Raw genomic sequence first — 20,724 nt, 5'->3', positions numbered from 1 at the left:
CCTTTTTGAGGGTCAAGATTTGGTTTTAGGGATGAGGTTATAATTAGGTTAGGGGTTGGTTTAGGGTAAGGGTTCGGGTTAGGCACTTAGTTGGGATGGGGAAGGTTAGGGTAAGGATCAAGAGATTGCATTGTGTCAATGAATGTGCTCATAAAGATAGGTGACCCAAGAAGTGTGCGTGTTTTGCATTCTCATTCCATGTGTGGCTATTTTTGTATCTGACAATGGGAATGACATGGGAAGATCCAACAATAATATCAAAGCGCCATCAAGGAACAATTTGCATCCATGAATTCCTTTATGTTTTCAATCCCAGCCAAGCCATAATCAAGATGTCGATTGCTAAGATCAGAGTAGCACATGTACAGCTCCACCATGCTGGAACTCTTTGAGATTTTCATGTTATTGTTCACGTACTGACCTCACTTCCCGTCATTATCTGAGTGCAGGATGTTTGCCTTCTAGAAGATGCCTCTCCTGAGACGTCCATTGTGCTTTAAGACCCCCAGATTTTTGTTTGTTTGTGCTGTCTGTGATTTTCAGACAACATTTAGTTCTATTTTAGGGATTTTCAAAAATCGTTGTGCTTTGCATGCAATCAGAGTTGAAAATTCTGTTATTCATTACTAACCCTCATGTTGTTCCAAACCTGTAAGACTTTTGTTCATCTTCGCAACACAAATGAAGATCTTTTTTATGAAATCGTACTGTCCCTCCATAGACCGCTATGCAACATTTGAGCTTCTGCAAGAACCAATGAGGCTCATTCTCATGTGTTTCGCTTCGCAGCACGTTTGAGCTTCCACAAGAGGTTTGTTTTCATGCGTCAAGAAGGTTTGGTTGATCTTCTATTTATGTTCCCTGATCAATATTGTTTATAGGTGAATTAAAGCCTAAATTCAATCTGTTCATCATATAAACCGATCAAGTCTTTTCAGAAAATTGTGACTACACCGCTCAATTCATATGGATCATTTACAATCTCTTTATGAACTTTTGGATAGCTGTCAATGGAAGGACAGAAATCTCTCAGATTTCATCAAAAAGATTGACCGAAATGTTTCGATCGACATGGTGAATAAATGATGACAGAATTTTCATTTTTGGCTGAATTAACTCTTTAATACTTTTCAGTCTGTCTAGATTCATAGATAATCTTGCTGTGAGTTCTTCAGACATTTCTGGTTACCACATAAACAACTCTCAACACTTTTGACTCATTTTTGGTTTCTCTGTTCCACGTTTTCTGTTATCTGTTCTCCTCTCAGTATTATGTTCAGTCTGACGTTTACTTAAGGTCAGTTTGTTGACTTGACTTTCTTAGTACGTTCCTGCTCTTGTTGTGCTTGATTGTTCCAAAAGAAAGGGCATGCTATTCCAAAGAAAACAGTTTTTCTTCAGAATCTTTTTGCCAAAAATAACCTATACCAACCTATTGGTCATATACCAACCACCTGACATAGAAATGTTTTTAACTTTTGCAAAACTATCGCAGATGCACGTAGGAAATATTGATGCTAAAATGATTTATAATTATGCAGCCCTATTTCCAACAGTAGATGTAAGTGACAGAGTTCTGCATATTGAAGAGCGTGCTGGAAAATTAGAAAATTATGAACACCGATATTCTTGATGAGGATTGTTAGAACAAAGACAACCAGGGTCCACTGAGAGAGAAGGAAAGAAACCCAAAATAACTTGCGGAGAGACCGGAATCGTGAGATGGGAATGTTAAAGAAGCATTGCTGGAATCGCCTTGCATTAGAGACCTCATCTTGAGGCAGAGGAGGGAAATCCGATCTGCTTTTGCAAGCACGAAAAGATATCCTCAGGAAGCCTTTTGTTGAATAAGTTCCCCTTCTCTTTTCTCCAGAAAATTCTCATTTGATGCACATCAAATGTGACTATAGCGTGTGGGCATACTTGCTTGCAGGGGGTCTGGGACGCTTCCTTTCCTTGATACTTAACTTTATGAACTCTATCAGGTTTCTGTAAACTGAGATTGGCCCACCTCTTTACTGTCTCCTAGCAACTGCAATTGCCAGTCAGCCTGTGGAGGCGGAGCCTGCATGAACTCATGGTATTATTTATTCATGAGTGCTTGGAAGAGAGGGTGACGTAAGGATAGAAACTGAGCATGCTCGCCTAACTCTGGCACCAACAGTAACCGGGCACCAGCCAGGGAATTGGATGTATTATGCCAGCCCTTGGCTGCTGCCTTTGTTTCATTTACACTATAATATATGAACAGGCTGGGTTTTGAGTGTGAGCAAAGACGTGTGAAAGATTTTAATCTGGCGTCCATAGTCATGATCTTGTGTAATCCCTCCTGCCAAAAGATCAGACCCTCACAATAAGCTAACAGACCGCCATCTCCCTTTCATCGTCAGTGCATACGGGTCAGTCAAAGAACACATGCCACCAAGAACCATGGCTCAAGCTGTTTGTTGGATGTCATAGGTGTGTTTTGGTGTGTGTTTGTGTGTATTTTGAGAGAACCTGCTGGTTGGCCAATCTGCCATTGTGTAGTTCAAAACCCTCCGAACAGACTATTAGAGCACTCAAAATAACGCATTAATTTCTGCGATTTAATATTTTCTTTTTAATGCTGCTATTATAACTTTATTAACTGTAATCATCATGACCAGTGTTTTGTTTTGCTCTATCCTCTGCGCTTCCGCGTTCATCAGTACGACATGCGTTGGGTTAGTGGTCACTCTTCTGCTGGAACTCGACTCGTATACGACTGTTACCGGAAGCTAGTGATGTTTACGGTTTATAAAGTTATAATTATGGATATTTTTCTTACACAAACACACCGCTTCGCTTCAGAAGGCCTTTATTAACTCCCTGGAGCCTTATTGATTACTTTTATGATGGATGGATGTGCTTTTTTAGGCTTCAAAATGTATGGTAGCATTCAATCCCATTATAAAGCTTGGAAGAGGCAGGATATTTTTAATATAAACTCTGATTGTGTTTGGCTGAAAGAAGAAAGTCATATACACCTAGGATGGCTTGAGAGTGAGTAAATTATGGGATAATTTTCATTTTTGGATGAACTAACCCTTTAAGAGTTTAGAGCTGGGGACTGTTCTTATGTCCTTTAAAGTACACTATAGTAATTCTAGTGCCAATTTTTGTAAGATGCATGTTAGTATTTATAATACTTTAATAACGAATAATGGCCAAGCCAAAAGTACGAGAATAATTACTTGGACTATAGAATAATGGCATGCAATATTGAAACACCTAAAGACTACATTACATTTTTAAGAATGCATTCACTTATTACATTTACATATTTAAAACGCTTTTTTTAAATAAAGGAGTGCCAATAGCATTGTCCATATGTCCCTAAGAAACGTGTCTGATTCGTTTCTTGTGGCTATAATTCTAAGCCAGCCTAATTTTACTGGGCTTCTTTAACATAAGATAGTTTTCTAGTCATTCAGATAGCCCACTGCATTAATTTTGAAAATGTCCCTAGTACATGTACAGTATGTGGATATGAGTGATCTCAGAATTTTTACCTTAAACGCCATGTATGCATGTGTGTTAAATGACACTTAAAGGCTGGCAGATGGTGGGGGGGATGCTGTTTTTCCACTTGAGTGAAGCATCAGCGTGCTGCTAAGGTGATTTCCTCGATTTCAGCAGCGGCCGGCATTGAACCGACAGGACTGTGCGTAATACTCCCTCCCGGCCTGGAGAAACACCCACACGCGTCTGCATTATGTTTATGCAACACTCATCAGTTCTAGGGAGCTAATTTGGATTTAAACCTCCCACCCCATGTGATGTGATTGTCAGGTGCTGTCGTTGAATGGCTCGCTGTGTTTTGAAGGTGGGCAAGATTCTGCCTAAAGTCTGTCATGAGAGTTAGCCCAGAGTAATCATTAACTACTGATCTTGTGTGCAAACAGAGCATGAGCGAAGAGATTCCAGTTTTATCTTAATTGCACTTTATCGTCCTCTCTCTCTCTCTCTCTCTCTCTCTCTCTCGCTCTCCCTCGCTCTCGCTCTCGCTCTCTCTCGCTCTTGCTCTCGCTCTCTCTCATTCTCTGATATATTAGGGATGCACTCATTAGTTAAATAAGATGCTGTCAGTAGTATAACGAAAACATCAAGTCAGCTCAAAATACAAGCCACTGAACAGATGAGCCCGACTGACTTGACTGTGTTATTGAATTATTGAAGTGTTAGGTTGGATTTTAAGTGTTATGGCTGGATTATATTTATGATATATTAGCTGATTGTTGACCATATTCAATTTACAAATTACAAATTTACATATTAAATAAACATTAATATTCATGTACTGAATATTTATACTGTACATTATAATGCTGTGATGTCTCAATTCATTTGTAGTAGGGATGTCCCGAACCGATCTCAAGGAGAGAAAAAAAAATCCTAGCTGATCGATATTGGCTATCCTAAGCCTAATCGTTTATTTTACGTCAGTTGTCATGCAAGTGGATTTGCCAGCTGCCATTAAATGGAAAAGAAGCTCAAAGTTTATTTCAGGAGTATTCATAATTGTGACCACACAGACTGTTTACAATGACTGTAGTAATTGTTAAATTGGAATTACTCCATAGTGATAGATTTCCCTTTTTTACATTTGATCCCTTGAGAAACACTCTGCACATCCCTGTATACATTGGATTGATTTTAATAACTTGGTGATCTGCCATAACATTGACATCATTATTGGCTATTTTGTATTGACCAGAATTTTAATATCCTGCATCCTTATTGAATAATGATTAATAAATATGCTTAAATAATTACTGCACATTCTTAGTTAGTGTTACCACTAGGTGCGTTTACATGGCGCACTGTAATCGGTTTAAAAGTCCAATCCGAATGAAAATGCTCCATATAAGCACCTCAATTGGAATGAAAATGCCCTGTCTGAATGAAATTGAGAGGGGTGGGATAAACCTTTTCAACGTTCTGTGACGTGATATACGAAGTGGCTCCACCACTGAAGAGCGCGCACCACGCTCCCACCAGGCTATAATGTTGACTAGAGAGGAAAGTAAATTTTTCAGAGGTGTTAAACTTTTTATTTCCAGATAATGTTGGAATGGCTACACCATCTAATCTTGACGTTTGTCCCAGCAGGCACTATTTTCCTTCAACTGTGCCTGACAGAAGAATGTATTTTTCTGAGATGATTCTTACACTTACAACAAATAAATAGTTTTTATAAAACTGTATAAGTCCTGGTGGCTGTTGAGAGTTGCCATGGCAACCGGGAACTCATTCCATCTGCTGGAGAGGACGGCGTCGACATTTCTGATGCGGCAGACAAACTGTGTTCGCATGTTACAAAATGATTCCGATTGAAAGCATCAGCACATGTAAACACCAGATCGGTTTAGATAACGTCTCATGTAAACACAAACAGTCCACGGAATCTTTCAATCGGAATGATTTTAATCGGAATGACAATTTTTTGCATGTAAACCTCTGAGTTTTCTCTATGACTGACAGGCCAAGCAGAGTCAGTAGCGATACTGACTCTGCTTGGCCTGTCAGTCATAGAGTAAACTCAGAGGTCAAGAGCTCATTTACCATTTATTTCTAAAAAAGTTTTGCGACTAATGTTTATATCTGTGATCTGTGTACATTTTGTTGGGGTCAGTGTGTTAATGTGTCATTGCCGTCCTGCAGTTGCTGTTCTTGGTCATATCATGTAATTGTCATGGATCTTTTGCTGGGTTCGCCAATGGGTTTCACAGCGTTTCTCATCAGTCGTGTGTTCTGTACCTGATGACGATCATCAGAAGTCCTCAGGGTGAGGCTGATTAAATGAATTTGTAATCTGTGCTGTACTCCGTAAGGTGCTGTAAAAGCGTTTGTTCATTGTTCTCCAGTGGAGGAAGTACGCTGGCTGCCTCTCATCTCAGCCTGTCTCACAGAGTCAGTGCCAGAACTCCAGAACAAATCTCTCCTCTTCTCCCCTGGCGGGAACACATGTGGTGTAGTGGTTTAAGATCTGAGCTGGAATACAAAAGCTTGTAAGTTCAAAACCTGCTAGCTGTCTTAACCCCAGGTTGGACTGTGGACATAATCAGTGACATGTAATGTGCCTTAAAATGATCATGTCATCATTCAGGTCATGATATTTGACTAATGTTGACTAGTCACAAACAACCAACAAATCGAGATTACAAAATTTGTTACAAACAAATTATTTTTTTTTTTTACTAGTTTGTTACATAGTAGTAATTTTGGTTTTGTGATCAAGTCTTTGAAGCTGCATTACTGTGTGTCTCTTGTCTCCTGTTGAACAGTGGATAGACTGTGTTGTGCCCCCCGTGAACAGACTGGCTCTGCCTCAGGCTAATACACAGCTTGTCTGTCTCTCTCTCTTTCAGTCTCTACTTCTCAGAGATCATCATCATCATCATCATAAAGCCCCGTCTGACCTATGACAGACTGAGAATATACAGCCTGTGGCTGCATTCACATACAGTTCATAAAGACAGGTCTTCAGTCTGAGACCTCACAGGGCTCCAGACTTCAACTGCAATGGTCACATTTGTGACCAAAAAAAGAGAAAATAAGTAAAAAATAAATAAATACATTTTTTAAAATGCATTATTTAAAATGACTTAAAATGATATATTTGATTTTGTTTATTTAATGTATATTTGTATATAATTGCTAACAAAAAGTTGCAACATTTAAAGTGATTGTGATCCCTCTACAACAAAAAGGTTATTTATCTAGGCTTCTCAGTGTTTCACTTTAGATGCTTCTTGTTCTCGCTCTCAGTCTGGCTACATCCAAGGCTTGACCATAAATAGACCTAGAATGTAAAGCTGTAGGTGTCACTTACTCCTCCGTAGAGTTGTTTGTTGCTCAGAACCCAGATGGACTGTTTGGATCCACCGTGTCTGTGCTGTGGGTTTGGTGGTGAGGAATGTGATGTAACAGTCTTGAGCTGGAACCTTCAGCTCACCCGATTCTTCATCCAACCTGCCTGGATGAAGAAGGCGGAATCTTTCTCAGCATGTGTGAGATAACAGATAAAAGCAGCGAGATGTTGTAAAGCAGGCTGGTACCTATATTTACAGCCCAGTATATGTTTGGTGTTAGGCTCAGTGGGTATCGCTGTTGCCTCCACAGCAAGAAAGTCCCCGGTTCGAGCCCTAGTTGAGCCAGGAGTCTTTTCTGTGTCCTTTCTGTTGTTTTCCCCACAATCCCAAAAACATGCAGTATAGGTGAATTAGAGACGCTAAATTGTCTGTAGGTGTGTGTGAGAGCAAAGGGTCAAATCTCTGATGCAATAAAGTCACTTCCCCCTGTTTCTACTCCAACTTAACGGTCACTAGTAGGGGTCGACCGATATGGATTTTTTAGTGCCGATGCCGATACCGATTTTTTTTCATCAGCCTTAGCCGATGAGCGATACGGGCTGCCGATTTTCTTGAGCCGGTATTTGAAGCCGATACTGCTTTTGCTCCCTCAATTTACAACATAAAAATGACACAATGATCAATTTAAAATTTACAATTTAAAAAAAGGAACATTTATTGAACTAAAAAAAACATTATTTAACAAATATTAAAAACAGGTGAGGTAGAACAAAAAAAGTTCAGTGGTCAAAATAAATTCTGAAAATAAATATTTAAGCTTAAATAAAATAATTACACTATTGTTAATATATTTTATTTATAAAATATATTTTATTTATATTTTTTATTTTAAATTTAATTTTATATTAAATTTTTATTTTATTATTTTTATTCTATTTTATATTTTATTTTATTATTTTTAGCCTAACATGCTCCAGCCATCTTCCCATACTTTAAGTTTAATAATCTAACATTTGAAAATGATGAAATTAGGAGAGCCATAAATACTAGCATAGTCATTTTGCCGTTGTGCTGTAAAATAATGTTTTTTTTTTAAAAATTTTAGTGATTTTAATATTTTTATTTAGTCATTATTATAATTATTATTATAAAGCCATATTGATATATAATCCAAGAATGATGGCCAAATTGTGCAGTCCTATAAACAAACCTGGATTTGCAATTGCAATTTTTATCCAGAATATGTACATATTCATCATCCGATGGACATTTAATACAGATTTAATCCATATTATAGGGATTTTATATGAATTACTTTTATTTTATTGTATTTTTCAATTTCTTTCTATTCTATTTTTTCTTTTTTCTTTTACATTTTCTTTTTTCTTTTATATATTTATTTTCTTTAATAATTTTTTTCTATTTTATTTTCTATTTTTTATTTTCTATTTTTTTATATTATAATTTTTTTATTTATTTTATAATTTTATTTATTTTATATTTTATTTTATATTTATATATTAAATTTTTTTATTTATTTTATTTTATTTTGTTTTATTTTATTTTATATTTTTATATTATTAAATGTTTTATTTATTTTATATTTTACATTAAAAAAAATTATATTTTATATATATTTTTTAATTCATTTTTTTAAATATTTTATTTATTTTATATTAGAGTTCAGTGGTGAAAATAAATTCTGAAAATAAATATTTAAGCATAAATAAAATAATTACACTATTGCACACAGTATCAACAAGCAAGCAGCATAATAAAGTGCACACTGACTGTACTGTACTTCATTTTAAAACTGTTTACAACCTAGTCATTTAATGGTTACACTCTAAAAAATGCTGGGTTAAAAATAACCCAAGTTGGGTTGAATATGGACTAACCCAGCAATTGGGTTGTTTTGACCCAGCGGTTGGGTTAAATGTTTGCTTAAAACAACCCAATTGATGGGTTAGTCCATTTTCAACCCAACTTGGGTTATTTTTAACCCAGCATTTTTTAGAGTGTAGGTGCACTTAACTTAATCTCTTGTAGAGCAACACCAGCGGTAATTCAGGAAAAAATCTCCCAATGCTCCACGTGAAACTTAAGTCTTTTGACCTTTTACCATCGTGTCAATTCTCAATTGATTTTGATTAATATGCGCAAGGGAGAGCAAGACAGTTTGAAGACGGTGAGAGCTGCCCTGTGGACGCCTGTCTGTAAATAATGCAGGGAAAAAAAATATCGGCGAAGGCAGCAGCCTTGTATCAGCCGATGCCGATACATGTAAACATTGCAAATATCGGCCTGATATATCGGCCGGCCGATATATTGGTCTAACACTAGTCACTAGCAAATGTTTTTTAAAAGCGTATGGCTTTTAACAATGCTTATTTATAATATTAATTTTGAATGATTTAGAAATCATTTATGTAATCAATTACACATGTATCATTCATTTTAGTTAATCAATCGTTAATAGGCACTTAGTAAAAATTAATATATATAGCCTACATAAAGGTCATACAAATAAGCTTTAAAATCAATAAATAAAGCGATAAAATGACTACATGTCAGCTTAAATGTTCAATTCTCTCTATATCAACTAAACTAACTTCATAACTTTTACTTTCACTGACGTAGTTCGATTTTTCTTGTTGTCCTTTTTCATAGACCGCTGTTTTCTTCTTGCTGTGTAAATTTGTTTTAAATTCTTAATATTTTTCAGTCATATAATATTCTGCAGAAGAGGGAAGTGAATTTTGCTGCTTTTCTCGCGAAAAGTGAATCACAGTTTTACTGTTCCACAGCATATGATTGGCTGATCACAGCTAATCTCCTAAACTCAGGATCAAAGCCTGAGTTGACAGAAAAAGTTGATGATCATCATCACGGGACCAACAAAGCCTGAATTGATTGCTTTGGTTTTGTCGACTCATCTAATCCTGTAACCCTGAGCTTGTTAAACTACCATCATGGTACAGGCCCCCGGTGACCTACCCCGGATAAATTATCGGCAAGAAAATTAATGGATGGTCTCTCGCGTATGGCAAGAGATGGCCTATAGAATCACAGAGAATTGGATACGACTGAAATGGTTAATTAATTAATATGTTTTTATAGCAGGATACATAACTGCAGAGGATTTGCCAAAACTTTGACTTAACTTTAAAATATGCCCTATAAAGGGAAGAGTGATTTTCATCTTGACTTGGATGAAAATGTGTTCAAAGCAATGAACAATCCTTGTTTGTTATGTGAATGTTTATTCAGCGTTGATTTATATTCTGCACTCACCCTGCAAATATTTAATATTCTTCAAACAAGTCCTTCCATATTCATGTTTCCTGTCTGGCACCAGCAGCCCAGTGACAGATCAAACTCCCTCTCACTGAACCTCTCTCTCTTTTCCGCTTTCTTCCTTGAACAGGACCAGTTCGAGAATCTCGACAAACACACACAGTGGGGCATCGACTTCCTAGAGCGCTATGCAAAGTTCGTCAAGGAGCGTCTGGAGATCGAGCAGGTCTATGCAAAGCAGCTACGGTAAGCATCTAACAACATGTCTTAAACAGCAACTTCCGTCGGACTCATCTGACATCTGTGAGGGGGTTTATTGCACTAATAAAACATGGAATAAATAGGTTATTAAAAAATGAATGAAGTGAGTGGTACTGAAGCACTGATTCAGATTCAGTCTTTGTAGCCATGTTTACTAGAGATGCACATAACTAAATACTTATAGAATAAAATTTCTTGAACAACTAGTTGACTAAGGTCACAAGGAAGCCCTGTGTAGTATAATGATGAATTTGGTTGACTAGTCAATTATAGTGACCAATCCCTGAAGTTTACAAGTATTGCAACAATCCATTAACAATGTCTGACTCTTAACCTGTGATTATCATAAAAAACTGCTTGCTCATTGATATCACACACAAAGTTCAGTTTGTTATTTAAAATTGCACATTAAAACGTGAAAAATGCATGCCACTCCTGTGCTTTTATTAGTGGCAACAGCAAAATGTTACACTTAAAACACTTTTTGTTATACTGGTTGAAACTCTCTTTACATCCTGATAGCAATCAATAATAGATGGTCTACATATTACAAAATGTACATATATCTTCTGTGGAAGTCTCAGGACCAAAAATGTCAATCTAATCATTGCATTCTGTCCGAATGCAATAATAGGATGGTCCTACCTGCCTGTCAACGTATGTATTTCCAGACCTCCGCACACCTGCTCATGCAGACATCACACATCATCAGCACGTTCCATAAGGCTATGCAGAGTTTAGGGTTTGGCCGATAGACGATGCCATCGTCCAGTGCCAATGGCTGACAGACATTGTGATTTCCCCACCACCCGCAAATAATGAAGTTGTTCCCGATCACAATACAAATTACATTCAAAACAGTTCAATGAACACAATTTAAACACTAAAGATTTTATTGTGCAAAAAACGGCAAACAAATTATAGGCTACTAGTTTTACACAAACTAAACCAATGATATTCAAATGGCTGACCACAGTCCGCATCCGGACCCCAGCATGTTTCCATCCTGGCCGCGAGGTAGAACGGTAGCACCAATTTTCTGTTTCTAGTTGAAGTGAACAGAGCGTCAAAACAGCGGTGCGGATCACACCACAAGCACTCAGGATCGTTTGTGATCGTGATATTTCAGCACTATATCCTATAGTAGTTTTATCTAAAAAAAAAAGTGCCACATTCAAGCTCTTTCAGCTCTGTTTGCGTTCTCTCTTTCTTCAGACGAGCGGCACATTTAACAGAGCTTAATGTTTAGGGATGGGCAACAGTGGTCGAGTAATCGAGTACTCGAACGTGACAGCGACCATCGATCATGAGAACGATGATCGCCCTGACTTTAAAAAAAATTGTCTCTTTTTTTTATTGGTTATTGCGTCATTTTGCGCGTACCTGAGGTCTGATTGGTTAGCGTTTTACAGCATGCCTCCAGAGCGCGGCGAAATAAAGTGAAAATGAGGCGTGCACTGCAGTGATTAAATGGTTATTGCAAGATGTGCAGCGCCAATCTGTCATAGCCTACATCGCATTATAATGAGAACACGATGGAAATAGAATGCTGTAAATTCTCTGTGCTTAATTCCCCGTGTATCAGCTGTTAAAGAAAATCCACAGAGAAACTAGCGAGAACACTCAGACTAGCACGTGAAGTTCATGTGCGCATTCGCGTCCTTTTCTGCAGATGCACGTTGTAAGATTACTTTTATGTTTTCTATATCTGATTAATCTAATATAAAACGCGTTTGGTTGAGCTTAATAAGCTAGCAAAGCGCAGCCGTTATACCGGCTGTTGTTCATTCTCTTCAGTTTCAGATCAAATGCATTAATGCTCGACATTATAATATGGTTTAGAGACGGTCATATTCTTTTCAGACATGCTATTTCTTTCTCAGAATCATTGATATTAGTAATGCAGCACTGCTATACTGTTTTCGTATTTTTTAACAGTATTTTTAGCAGTAAAAGTATTTTAACAGTAACCCAGATAGCAATGAGTCGGCGGACCACCGGCGGTGATCCGGCGGCTGTAGAAGCGTCAGAATTGCGTAATCGCAAACACGTTTGACGGCGCACCGCCGGCGGCAACCGCTTTTTAAAAGCGGCAGCCGGCTTCCTACCGCCTTCGTACCGCCGCCGGCCCGCAGGCAAACCGCCGTTCCGCCGCCTTTATACCAGAAGGCGGCCCGGCGGAGGCAAACGCTTTTTTCGAACGATCTGCCTCCGCTTATTGTGTAATAAATAATATATATATTTATTTATTATTCATATATTTGTAACATGCAGTTTATGATGGATAATAATTGAACAAACCAGATAAATTCCCATTTGGCATTTTTATTCCACATTTCAAAGTACATTAACTGTCAATGATACAAGATAATATAAATTAAATATAACAGACAATAAATAAGCTTAAATAGGCCTATAAATAACAAAAAACATTTTTACTAAAGAACCTGCATGTTTCCAATTAAATTTTGGTTTAAAAAAAAAAAAAAAACAGCCTTACAAGCAAATTATAACACTTACAATATTTGTTAATAACAAATAGGTCAGCTCTGGGATGAAAAGAATTACCATTAAATATTATATCAAATAATGAGGATATTTGGTACCAAAGAATGTGCAGGATACCAAATAAATCGAGGTATAACATCACATTTAACAAGCCACTTCTAACAATAGCATAAATGGTAATAATTTAGAGTAAAGCTCTGGAGAAGAATAGAACAGTAGTAGAACAGAACATTATAACAAGCCTGACTATGGGTTCTCCGGTTTTCCCCGACCTCCAGAATGAGGCAGCGCAAATTGGCTTATCTTCAGTGATTTCTTGTGCGCCTATATAAAGGACAAACAACCTCGCCATCCCATATCTATCCAAGGAGCTGCCTTCAAGGCAGGGTCACAGGGAATAAAAAAAAAAGTAATTTCCACAGTGAACAGTGTGGATTGGGTGAGTGTAGCCTGAAACTTCTGGCTTCTTTAGGGGTCTTGATGTTACTGACTGCAGGATAAAGAAAGGGTTCCAGGTGTCAGTAGTCAGCCTAGGTGTAAGAGGTCGGCTGTGGGTCCCTCTCAGCTGTGCGGCGTCTTTTTCCACCTTCACGATCAGATGCTCCTTTCAGGTAACGCATAACGTTAACCTGGACCGCCTCATCAGTGGCATCCTGGGTTGCCGGGTTCTTCCGGATGGCTCCTGTAGAAAATACAGATCTGTCATTCCATGTGAATGTCATAAGGCCACACACATCTACTTAAATATATAACAAATTTATATATTTATATATATATTACTTTGAACAATGGTCTTCAGGAACATGTCTCTAAAACATGCTTTATCCCCTACACCCGTCCAGGTTGTATTAATGGAAAGGTGATTAGAGAAGATACTCTAGCAGGGGTCTCCACACTCGGTCCTGGAGGGCCGCTGTCCTGCAGAGTTTAGCTCCAACCCCAATTAAACACACCTGAACCAGCTAATCAATGTCTAACTAGGGCCTTGTAAGACACTGATTAGCTGGTTCAGGTGTGTTTATTTGAGGTTGGAGCTAAACTCTGCAGGACAGTGGCCCTCCAGGACCGAGTGTGGAGACCCCTGCTCTAAAGCATTCGCCACACGGTTGTCTTTAGGTCCCTCCCACATTTGATTGCCAAAAACCGAAGCTGAAAATACAAAAAAGTGTTACAAATTACATATCTCTGAAGCTTCTCATACATAAATATAAAAATGTGACAGGCTGTGATTTAGACTGTAGAATATGCAGTGTACAATCTTAAATTTTACTTTTTAGATTACCCTACAGCATTATAAACAAAATCAGCACACTTACTGGAGCTCTTTATCCTGCCTCAAACTGTTGTCAAGCAACGCCAAATGGGTTGTCGAGGGGGAGTAACAGACCCCCTGGCAGGGATAACTCTCCAAAAGACACATTGGCACTGAAATGTTGCAGCATAGTGTCCATTTTGTTGTCCATGCTACGCACAACATCGCCAAACTCTCCAAGACGTCGCAGCATTAGGGTCTGATCTGCACCTACAGGGGTTCACAGAATAAAAGAATAAAGCAGTCAGTCCTGGTCCCTCAACTACTAAACTATGACATTTACAACTAGGTCTACTACATGTACAGGTGGCCCCAGTGGGAATTAAACCAACAACCACAGGTGTTGTTTGCAAGTTGTACCTGATTGCCCAGTACGAGCAAACGTCGTCAACATTGTCCCAACTTGCTTCACCTGCTCATGAAGTGAGCCGCTGTCATCCGAAGCTACAAAATGAAAGGCATTTGGTAATTTTGGACCTACATCACAGTCAAAAAAGTAAAATTTAAGAAAGAGTGCATGTTCTCACCTGCTCGTGCATTGCTTTCCCTCAGGGCTTGGTTCTCATTCTGGAAATCTACATAAAAAATATTTTATATATATATATATATATATATATATATATATATATATATATATATATATATATATATATATATATATATATATAAATAAAACAACAACTACAGGCACAATTTTCCATACTGTTAAAGTTTCCAACATCTGCAATTTCCTGTTTGTCCATCTCAACTCCTTTCAATATTCTTCTCCTTATAGCCCAGTAACTAGACATTGTGACTAACAATTTATTTACCTTGAAAGCCGAAACGATTGTCCAATAGTAGGTCTCTTGGATGAAGATAACCGATTGTGCTCTGGTCAAGGTATCTGCAAGAAAATGTGAACAAAACCGCATTGTTAACGTTAAATACAGAATATACAGTAGCTATGCTGTGGGGGGAAAAACTGGTCAGCCAAATGTGGAACAGTAAAATGTATTCATTCAGTGTAGTGATTCAAGAAAACTGCATTGTCCTCAAACATAATAAGTACAGCAGTTCAGAGAAATAACTCATAAATGACCTTAAATGCTAGAAGAAAAGTAGCAACACAGCACATGTTAGCTAACACTTGCTAAAACTGACCTAGCAGCATGCTTGTTCGGACTAACAAAATAATTTAAATAACCTATATACATCATTCTGTTTTGTTAGAAAACACCAAAAGTTAAACTTAAGTCTTTCTAGATGTAAAGCTTTGGCTAACTTACCTACAGTAGCTAGATACATTTTAACATGTAGAACATGCTTGAACTCAGTGTGTAAAAAAGGCGAAACAGCACGTGTTAGCTAACACTGTGTATAGGGCTCGGGCGTTGCGTTGCATTCTGGGACGTGGCGGCCATGTTGATGGCCTCGCGAATGTAAACATACAGCAAATCGAACGAGGAGAAGCAGAGTTGGGAGAAAGAAAAACTATGTTAAAATCCCGAAAAGGATGTGGAATTTACCGAGATACGTTAAATAGGGAAGCCAGGGACCGGTATATGGACAAAATTGGAACTATTAACGGTTTGGATTTATATGAAATTTGCAGTTCACAAATGGATGGGTTCAGGAGCTGCAGACCATGAAGCCTATGTAACGTTAACCTTTTATCTTGAAGCATTCTGCACCGTTCTGTGTTCTCGGGTTGCACTACTTGCAAATAAACACTGAAAAATATCTGATTGTGTGACACTTCTTGCTTTTGCACATTATACGGTTATTGCGATTGTGTGACACTTCTTGCATTTGCACATTATATTGATTTAAGTATATTTATTTTGAAGATTGTGGGTATGGATGCAACAGACACTTATGGCTGTATTTAATGCACATTTATTTTATTTCAACGCTAGGGCTCATGTTTGTCAGAGCACAACATACAGACACAATCTTATAGAGGAATGTCATGTCTTCGTCCTTGCTTGGCAACACCATGTGAATCGGTACTTTATCTGACAAAATAGTGTACTTGTTGCGGACGGTTACAATCACCCTTTCCACGTGAATTCGGAGGTGGGCATTTTTTCTTGTGCTCCCCACATCTCTTGCATCCAGCTGACAGCGTCCTTTTGTGAAAGCAGGGATCTTTACCTCGGCACACATAAGTCCCACACACTGTCCTTTATGTCAAAGCCGCGATCAGCCAACACCATATCCCCAGGTAACAGTTTGTCTTACAGCCGCGATCCAAGCGAGCATACTTGGTCTCCGTGGTTGCGTCTCCAAGCAGGAAAGCGGTGGAAAGTTAATCCATTTTCGAACTTTTTCCCATGGCGATTATGTGATCTAGTGTTACACCCCACAATGCAGCAACGGTTTACCATGGTTTCCAATAATAACGCCAAATTAAGACACACGACTGAGAGGGAGCACGTCTATAAACAGTGCGCAGTAGTCCGAGTAGCAGCAAATGAGGCCATCAACATGGCCGCCACGCAAAGTAATGACGTCATACGCCCGAGCCCTATAGTGCACTATATCAGCGTGCGTGTCTGAACAAACTAATTAAAACAACCTACCGGTATATACATCAAAAATGAACATAATATTGTGTGACACAAAAAGGAAACATGTACTTACTTAAACGCTCGTAGTCGAGGATATTTTCTGATCTCCTCTCTTCAAATACTAAAACCATGTGATGAGCGGCAGCTGTTGGTAAATCTGTATGTTTTACCGGTTTGTCTTCCGCCTTTTTTAGGTATACTGCCCCTCTCGGCCGGTGGAGGTACTTCTCTGTTTTTTTTTTATTTTTTATTTTTTTAAATTAGTACATGTATAGACAAGTACAATACAAAAAGTACAATGAGAGAAAAATAAAAATAATAAAGCATTGTGGTACAGTTCCGAATATGTAGAACAAAGAATAACAACAAATGTAACACTGTATATAAAATAAATAATAAAAATAAGAATTCTGAGATAGAAAATACTTTATAATATTAAGGCAGTCACATGAAATTGAAAAGCTTTCAGGTTTCTGTTTTTGTAAGCTTTTTGTTTTGCGACCTCATGTTTGAGAGGGTTTCAAATATTGTAAAAATCAGCTTTATAAGAGGTAATATTAGAGGGCTTCTTTTGAGTTATTCTTGTCTTATGAATGTAGAATTTTTCCTAAATAATTAATAATATATTTTTGTTTTTCAGAAAAATATGGGTTTTGAAAACAAAGTAAAATGTCATGAAGTTAGTTCTAATTTTTTGTCATGTCTATTTTAAAGTCAGTCCAAAAAGAAATAGAAAAAAGGGCAATACAAAAATAAGTGTTATCCTAAAATGAACTTTCAAACTTTCTTAACCCTCCTATTATGCTAAAAAAAAAAAAAAAAAATATTACATCCATTATGGGTCAAATTGACCAACACTGTTTAAACACACTCGACATGCAAATAATCAAGTGAAAATTTAAATGTAATTTCCTAAACCTAACCTTATCATGGAATCAAGAGTCAAGAATCTGTTATAAACCCTAATGGCTTTGGAGCAAAAAAAACTAATATTTGATATAATTCACATATAGGCTATTATGATTTTATAATCGCTTCAAATGTGAGAACTAGTTAAAATGCTGTCAGTTCCACTCTATTTCCCAACAAGCCAAACATAGCCAACGTGGCTGGTCGAATTTGAGAGTAGAAATCCTTGTATTTCACAGCGGCTTGCCGCCAGCCGGCCGCGGTCCATTAGGCGGAGGCAACCGCCAGAGAAAATGAAGCCGGCGGCCCGCCGGCTAGTCGGCCGCGGCATCTCGCAAGAAATGGGAGTGACGTATTCGGCGGCAAACGTTTCATCACCGCCAGCGGGACGCACCTATAGCCGACAGCTTAGGGCCGGCGGCAAAAAGAAGCCGTGCCGATATTTTTTGCTATCTGGGAACGTATAGACCTAGTTTATTTAAAGTTGTTTTTCGTTATGAGTTTGAAAACGCGCAGTGATGTCTGTAAACACTGCGATCATGAATAATACAATTAAGTGCATGATGTGCAGAGTTAATCTGTCATAGCATTATAATGAGAACACGTTTTTAATAAAATGTTGTTTCTGTGTGAATTCGTTGTCCGTGTATCAGCGGTGTTAAGGGAAGAGCGCATTCAAAATGTTCCGTTTCAAACCAGCTTGTAAAATCTAACACGCTGAAGTTCACGTGCGCATTCACGTCCGTTTGTGTTGATTTAAATTGTAATAGGTTAATATTAATCTGATATAGGGTGCGTTTGGTTGAGTTTATTAACCAGCTTGCAAGCTCTGCAGTGACACGTTATTGATTTTTTTTTTCTTCCCTCCATCATTCCCTTATGTGGTAATATTGCGTTCTGCCTTGGGATTCAGCGTGAGGGTGAGAGAGCCATCAGGGGTCAAAAATCCCTGCAGGCTCTAAGTTGTAAGTTTTGATATGAGATCAAACTGAGAATGAGAGACACGCCGTGTTTTCGCCAAAGGACACGCAGCTGGGGCCTCCTCTCCTCTCCTATCCTCAATTCTTTCCTCACCTCTCCCGGGATGTCTTGGTCCCTGTGGACGTTCTGCTGTTGCCTGGATACGGTTATAGAGTCGCTCCTCTTCCCCCCTCTCAAATCTCATTGTAGGTTCTTATGTAGTACCACATTCATTCTACCTGACAGGTCCCACAATGCTCTGTAAACCCCCCCTGACACACGGACCATCACACACGGCAACACCCAGACTGTTTTCTCTCTGAAGGGTTTCTGTAGTGAGGGGTGAATGGAGCCAAAGAACATTACCATCATTTTTTTAAAATGTATCTGTTTCTGCCAAAAATCAGTTTATGGAAATATGCAAATCAATAACCTGGCAATGCAAGTAAACCATGTTTACAAGACAGTATTAAAAAAAAAGTTTATTCCCCAGTGGTATTGTCAAAACGTAAGCATCAGTGTGTTTCACTCCCAATACCATTAAAAACCCCAGAGTATTTCAAAATGTCAGCGGGAAAACTTGTAACTCATTCTGAACTGTGCCACTTGTCCTTTGGCTGCACAAGATGAGAACACTTTTTTTTTATATATATTTCTCAGAGTTTGCAACATATTTTTTTTCCTTTACCGTGAAACACTTGCTGTGGCTGGATGAGCTTAAATCTGCCGTATAAGGATGCTTTCCTGTCACATCACACATGCACACTTTAATAAGCTGACAGAACGCAGGTTAAGGTGTTTAAATGCCGGGCGAGATCGGGGTAATGGGCAAAAATCTAGCTGTATCGATCAGTTTATTCTTAAGCCATATTTGACTATAAGCTGTTAAAGGAAATCGGTTTAAGAACATGCAAGTAAATGCACTCATTGACAAAAAAAAATTGGACTGTATTCCCACCCTTACTGTTTATTGTCTGTTAAAAAGGTTTTAACATTAGACTTTGAAGCGAACATAACATGTGTTTCTTTTCACATGAAAACAAGTAAGTCTTTGTTGATTATCAGTTTGATGTTTCTGCTGCAGCAGAAAAAGGATGCTGAGACGCTTTAGCTATGAGTGTACATAACCAATCATAACCAGACTAAAAGAGAAGGGAAGTGAGTTTTTGTTTGATCCGTTTCATGAAGTGGATTTGAGGAAGCTTTTATAAAGGAAGTGACAAACATCATTAATTCAGCTCGATGGGGGTCTGGGTTTGGGGAGGAGGGGACCGTCTTCTTCCCTGAGCACACTCAACGGACCCCCCACACCATCCCCCATTCCTGAAGAGAGGAACATGCCGGAGCACAGCAGCACAGCTTCTCTCAAGAGCTCCCACATAACATTTTGTTTCTGCGTCCCTTCCCTTGAGTTTATATTGCGTAGGACGGGGGGAGAAGGAAGACAGATTAGCATACCATCACTTGTTTTGCCTGTTTACCGTGGCCTACTTTAATTCTCTGATGCTCCAAGTAAACACACTAGACAGGATCCTTTTTCTCTTCGTGGTTATATGAATAACTTTAATTTTGATGTTAAGGGATATTACAATCCCCAATGAGAGGGTTTGTTTGATCTTTTCAAAACATGAGCAGGTTTTCTCTGTGAGTTCTCAATATTTCTTTTTGTTTCCCCACAGGGGTCTGGTTAAGAAGTATTGCCCCAAGCGCTCCAAAGATGATGAGCCCAGGTGAGTTAAATTGCAAACATTCAAATGCTCCAAAGATATTTAAGGGGTTATTTTGACAGCTATTTATGTTTTTAATGGCAGCTAACAAAAGATTTGTGTTTGTATCTCTAGAATGCTTGATTCCGATTGGTCAGTCAAGGCTTGATCTTGGGCAAATATTCAAACTGTTTATTTGATTGATGTCCAGAGAACAAGATTTCCTGCTAGGCTAGTTTCATGTCTCTCATATCACTCTACAGCCTCTTTCCTCATAGATAGTCAATATCTGTCTAAAACAAATCCAAATATTTTTGTTAATTGAATTAAATAAAATATAAATAGAGGAAATAAACTAAAACTGAAAGTACAATAAAAAACTA

The 20,724-nt window shown here is 38.1% G+C and overlaps 1 protein-coding gene and 1 long non-coding RNA gene across 6 annotated transcripts in view; one reads left to right on the top strand and one right to left on the bottom strand.

The window, feature by feature from the left end:
• fnbp1l (formin binding protein 1-like) overlaps positions 1-20,724 on the top strand; it is an 80,465-nt gene that overhangs the window by 33,250 nt on the left and 26,491 nt on the right. For all 4 annotated transcript variants that reach the window (XM_079827581.1, XM_079827579.1, XM_079827580.1 and 1 more), the window contains exons 2-3: positions 10,264-10,379; positions 20,315-20,365. In XM_079827581.1, the coding sequence (XP_079683707.1) occupies positions 10,264-10,379; positions 20,315-20,365 (167 nt within the window). The remainder of the gene's footprint in view (positions 1-10,263; positions 10,380-20,314; positions 20,366-20,724) is intronic.
• LOC307132945 lies at positions 12,701-16,929 on the bottom strand. 2 transcript variants are annotated; one of them, XR_013817336.1, is made up of 7 exons: positions 16,840-16,929; positions 15,027-15,100; positions 14,742-14,789; positions 14,575-14,658; positions 14,219-14,424; positions 13,683-14,051; positions 12,701-13,584 (listed from the first exon to the last, which is right to left on the bottom strand). It is a non-coding gene; the product is annotated as an uncharacterized lncRNA (long non-coding RNA). The 2 variants fall into 2 exon arrangements; XR_013817337.1 differs by lacking the exon at positions 16,840-16,929 and having other exon boundaries at positions 15,027-15,166.

Source organism: Gobio gobio (genome assembly GCF_949357685.1).
Source record: "Gobio gobio genome assembly, chromosome: 10".
NCBI classification, from domain to species: domain Eukaryota; kingdom Metazoa; phylum Chordata; class Actinopteri; order Cypriniformes; family Gobionidae; genus Gobio; species Gobio gobio.
Note: the sequence above shows the minus strand (reverse complement) of the source record. Positions and strands in the feature narration are given on the sequence as shown.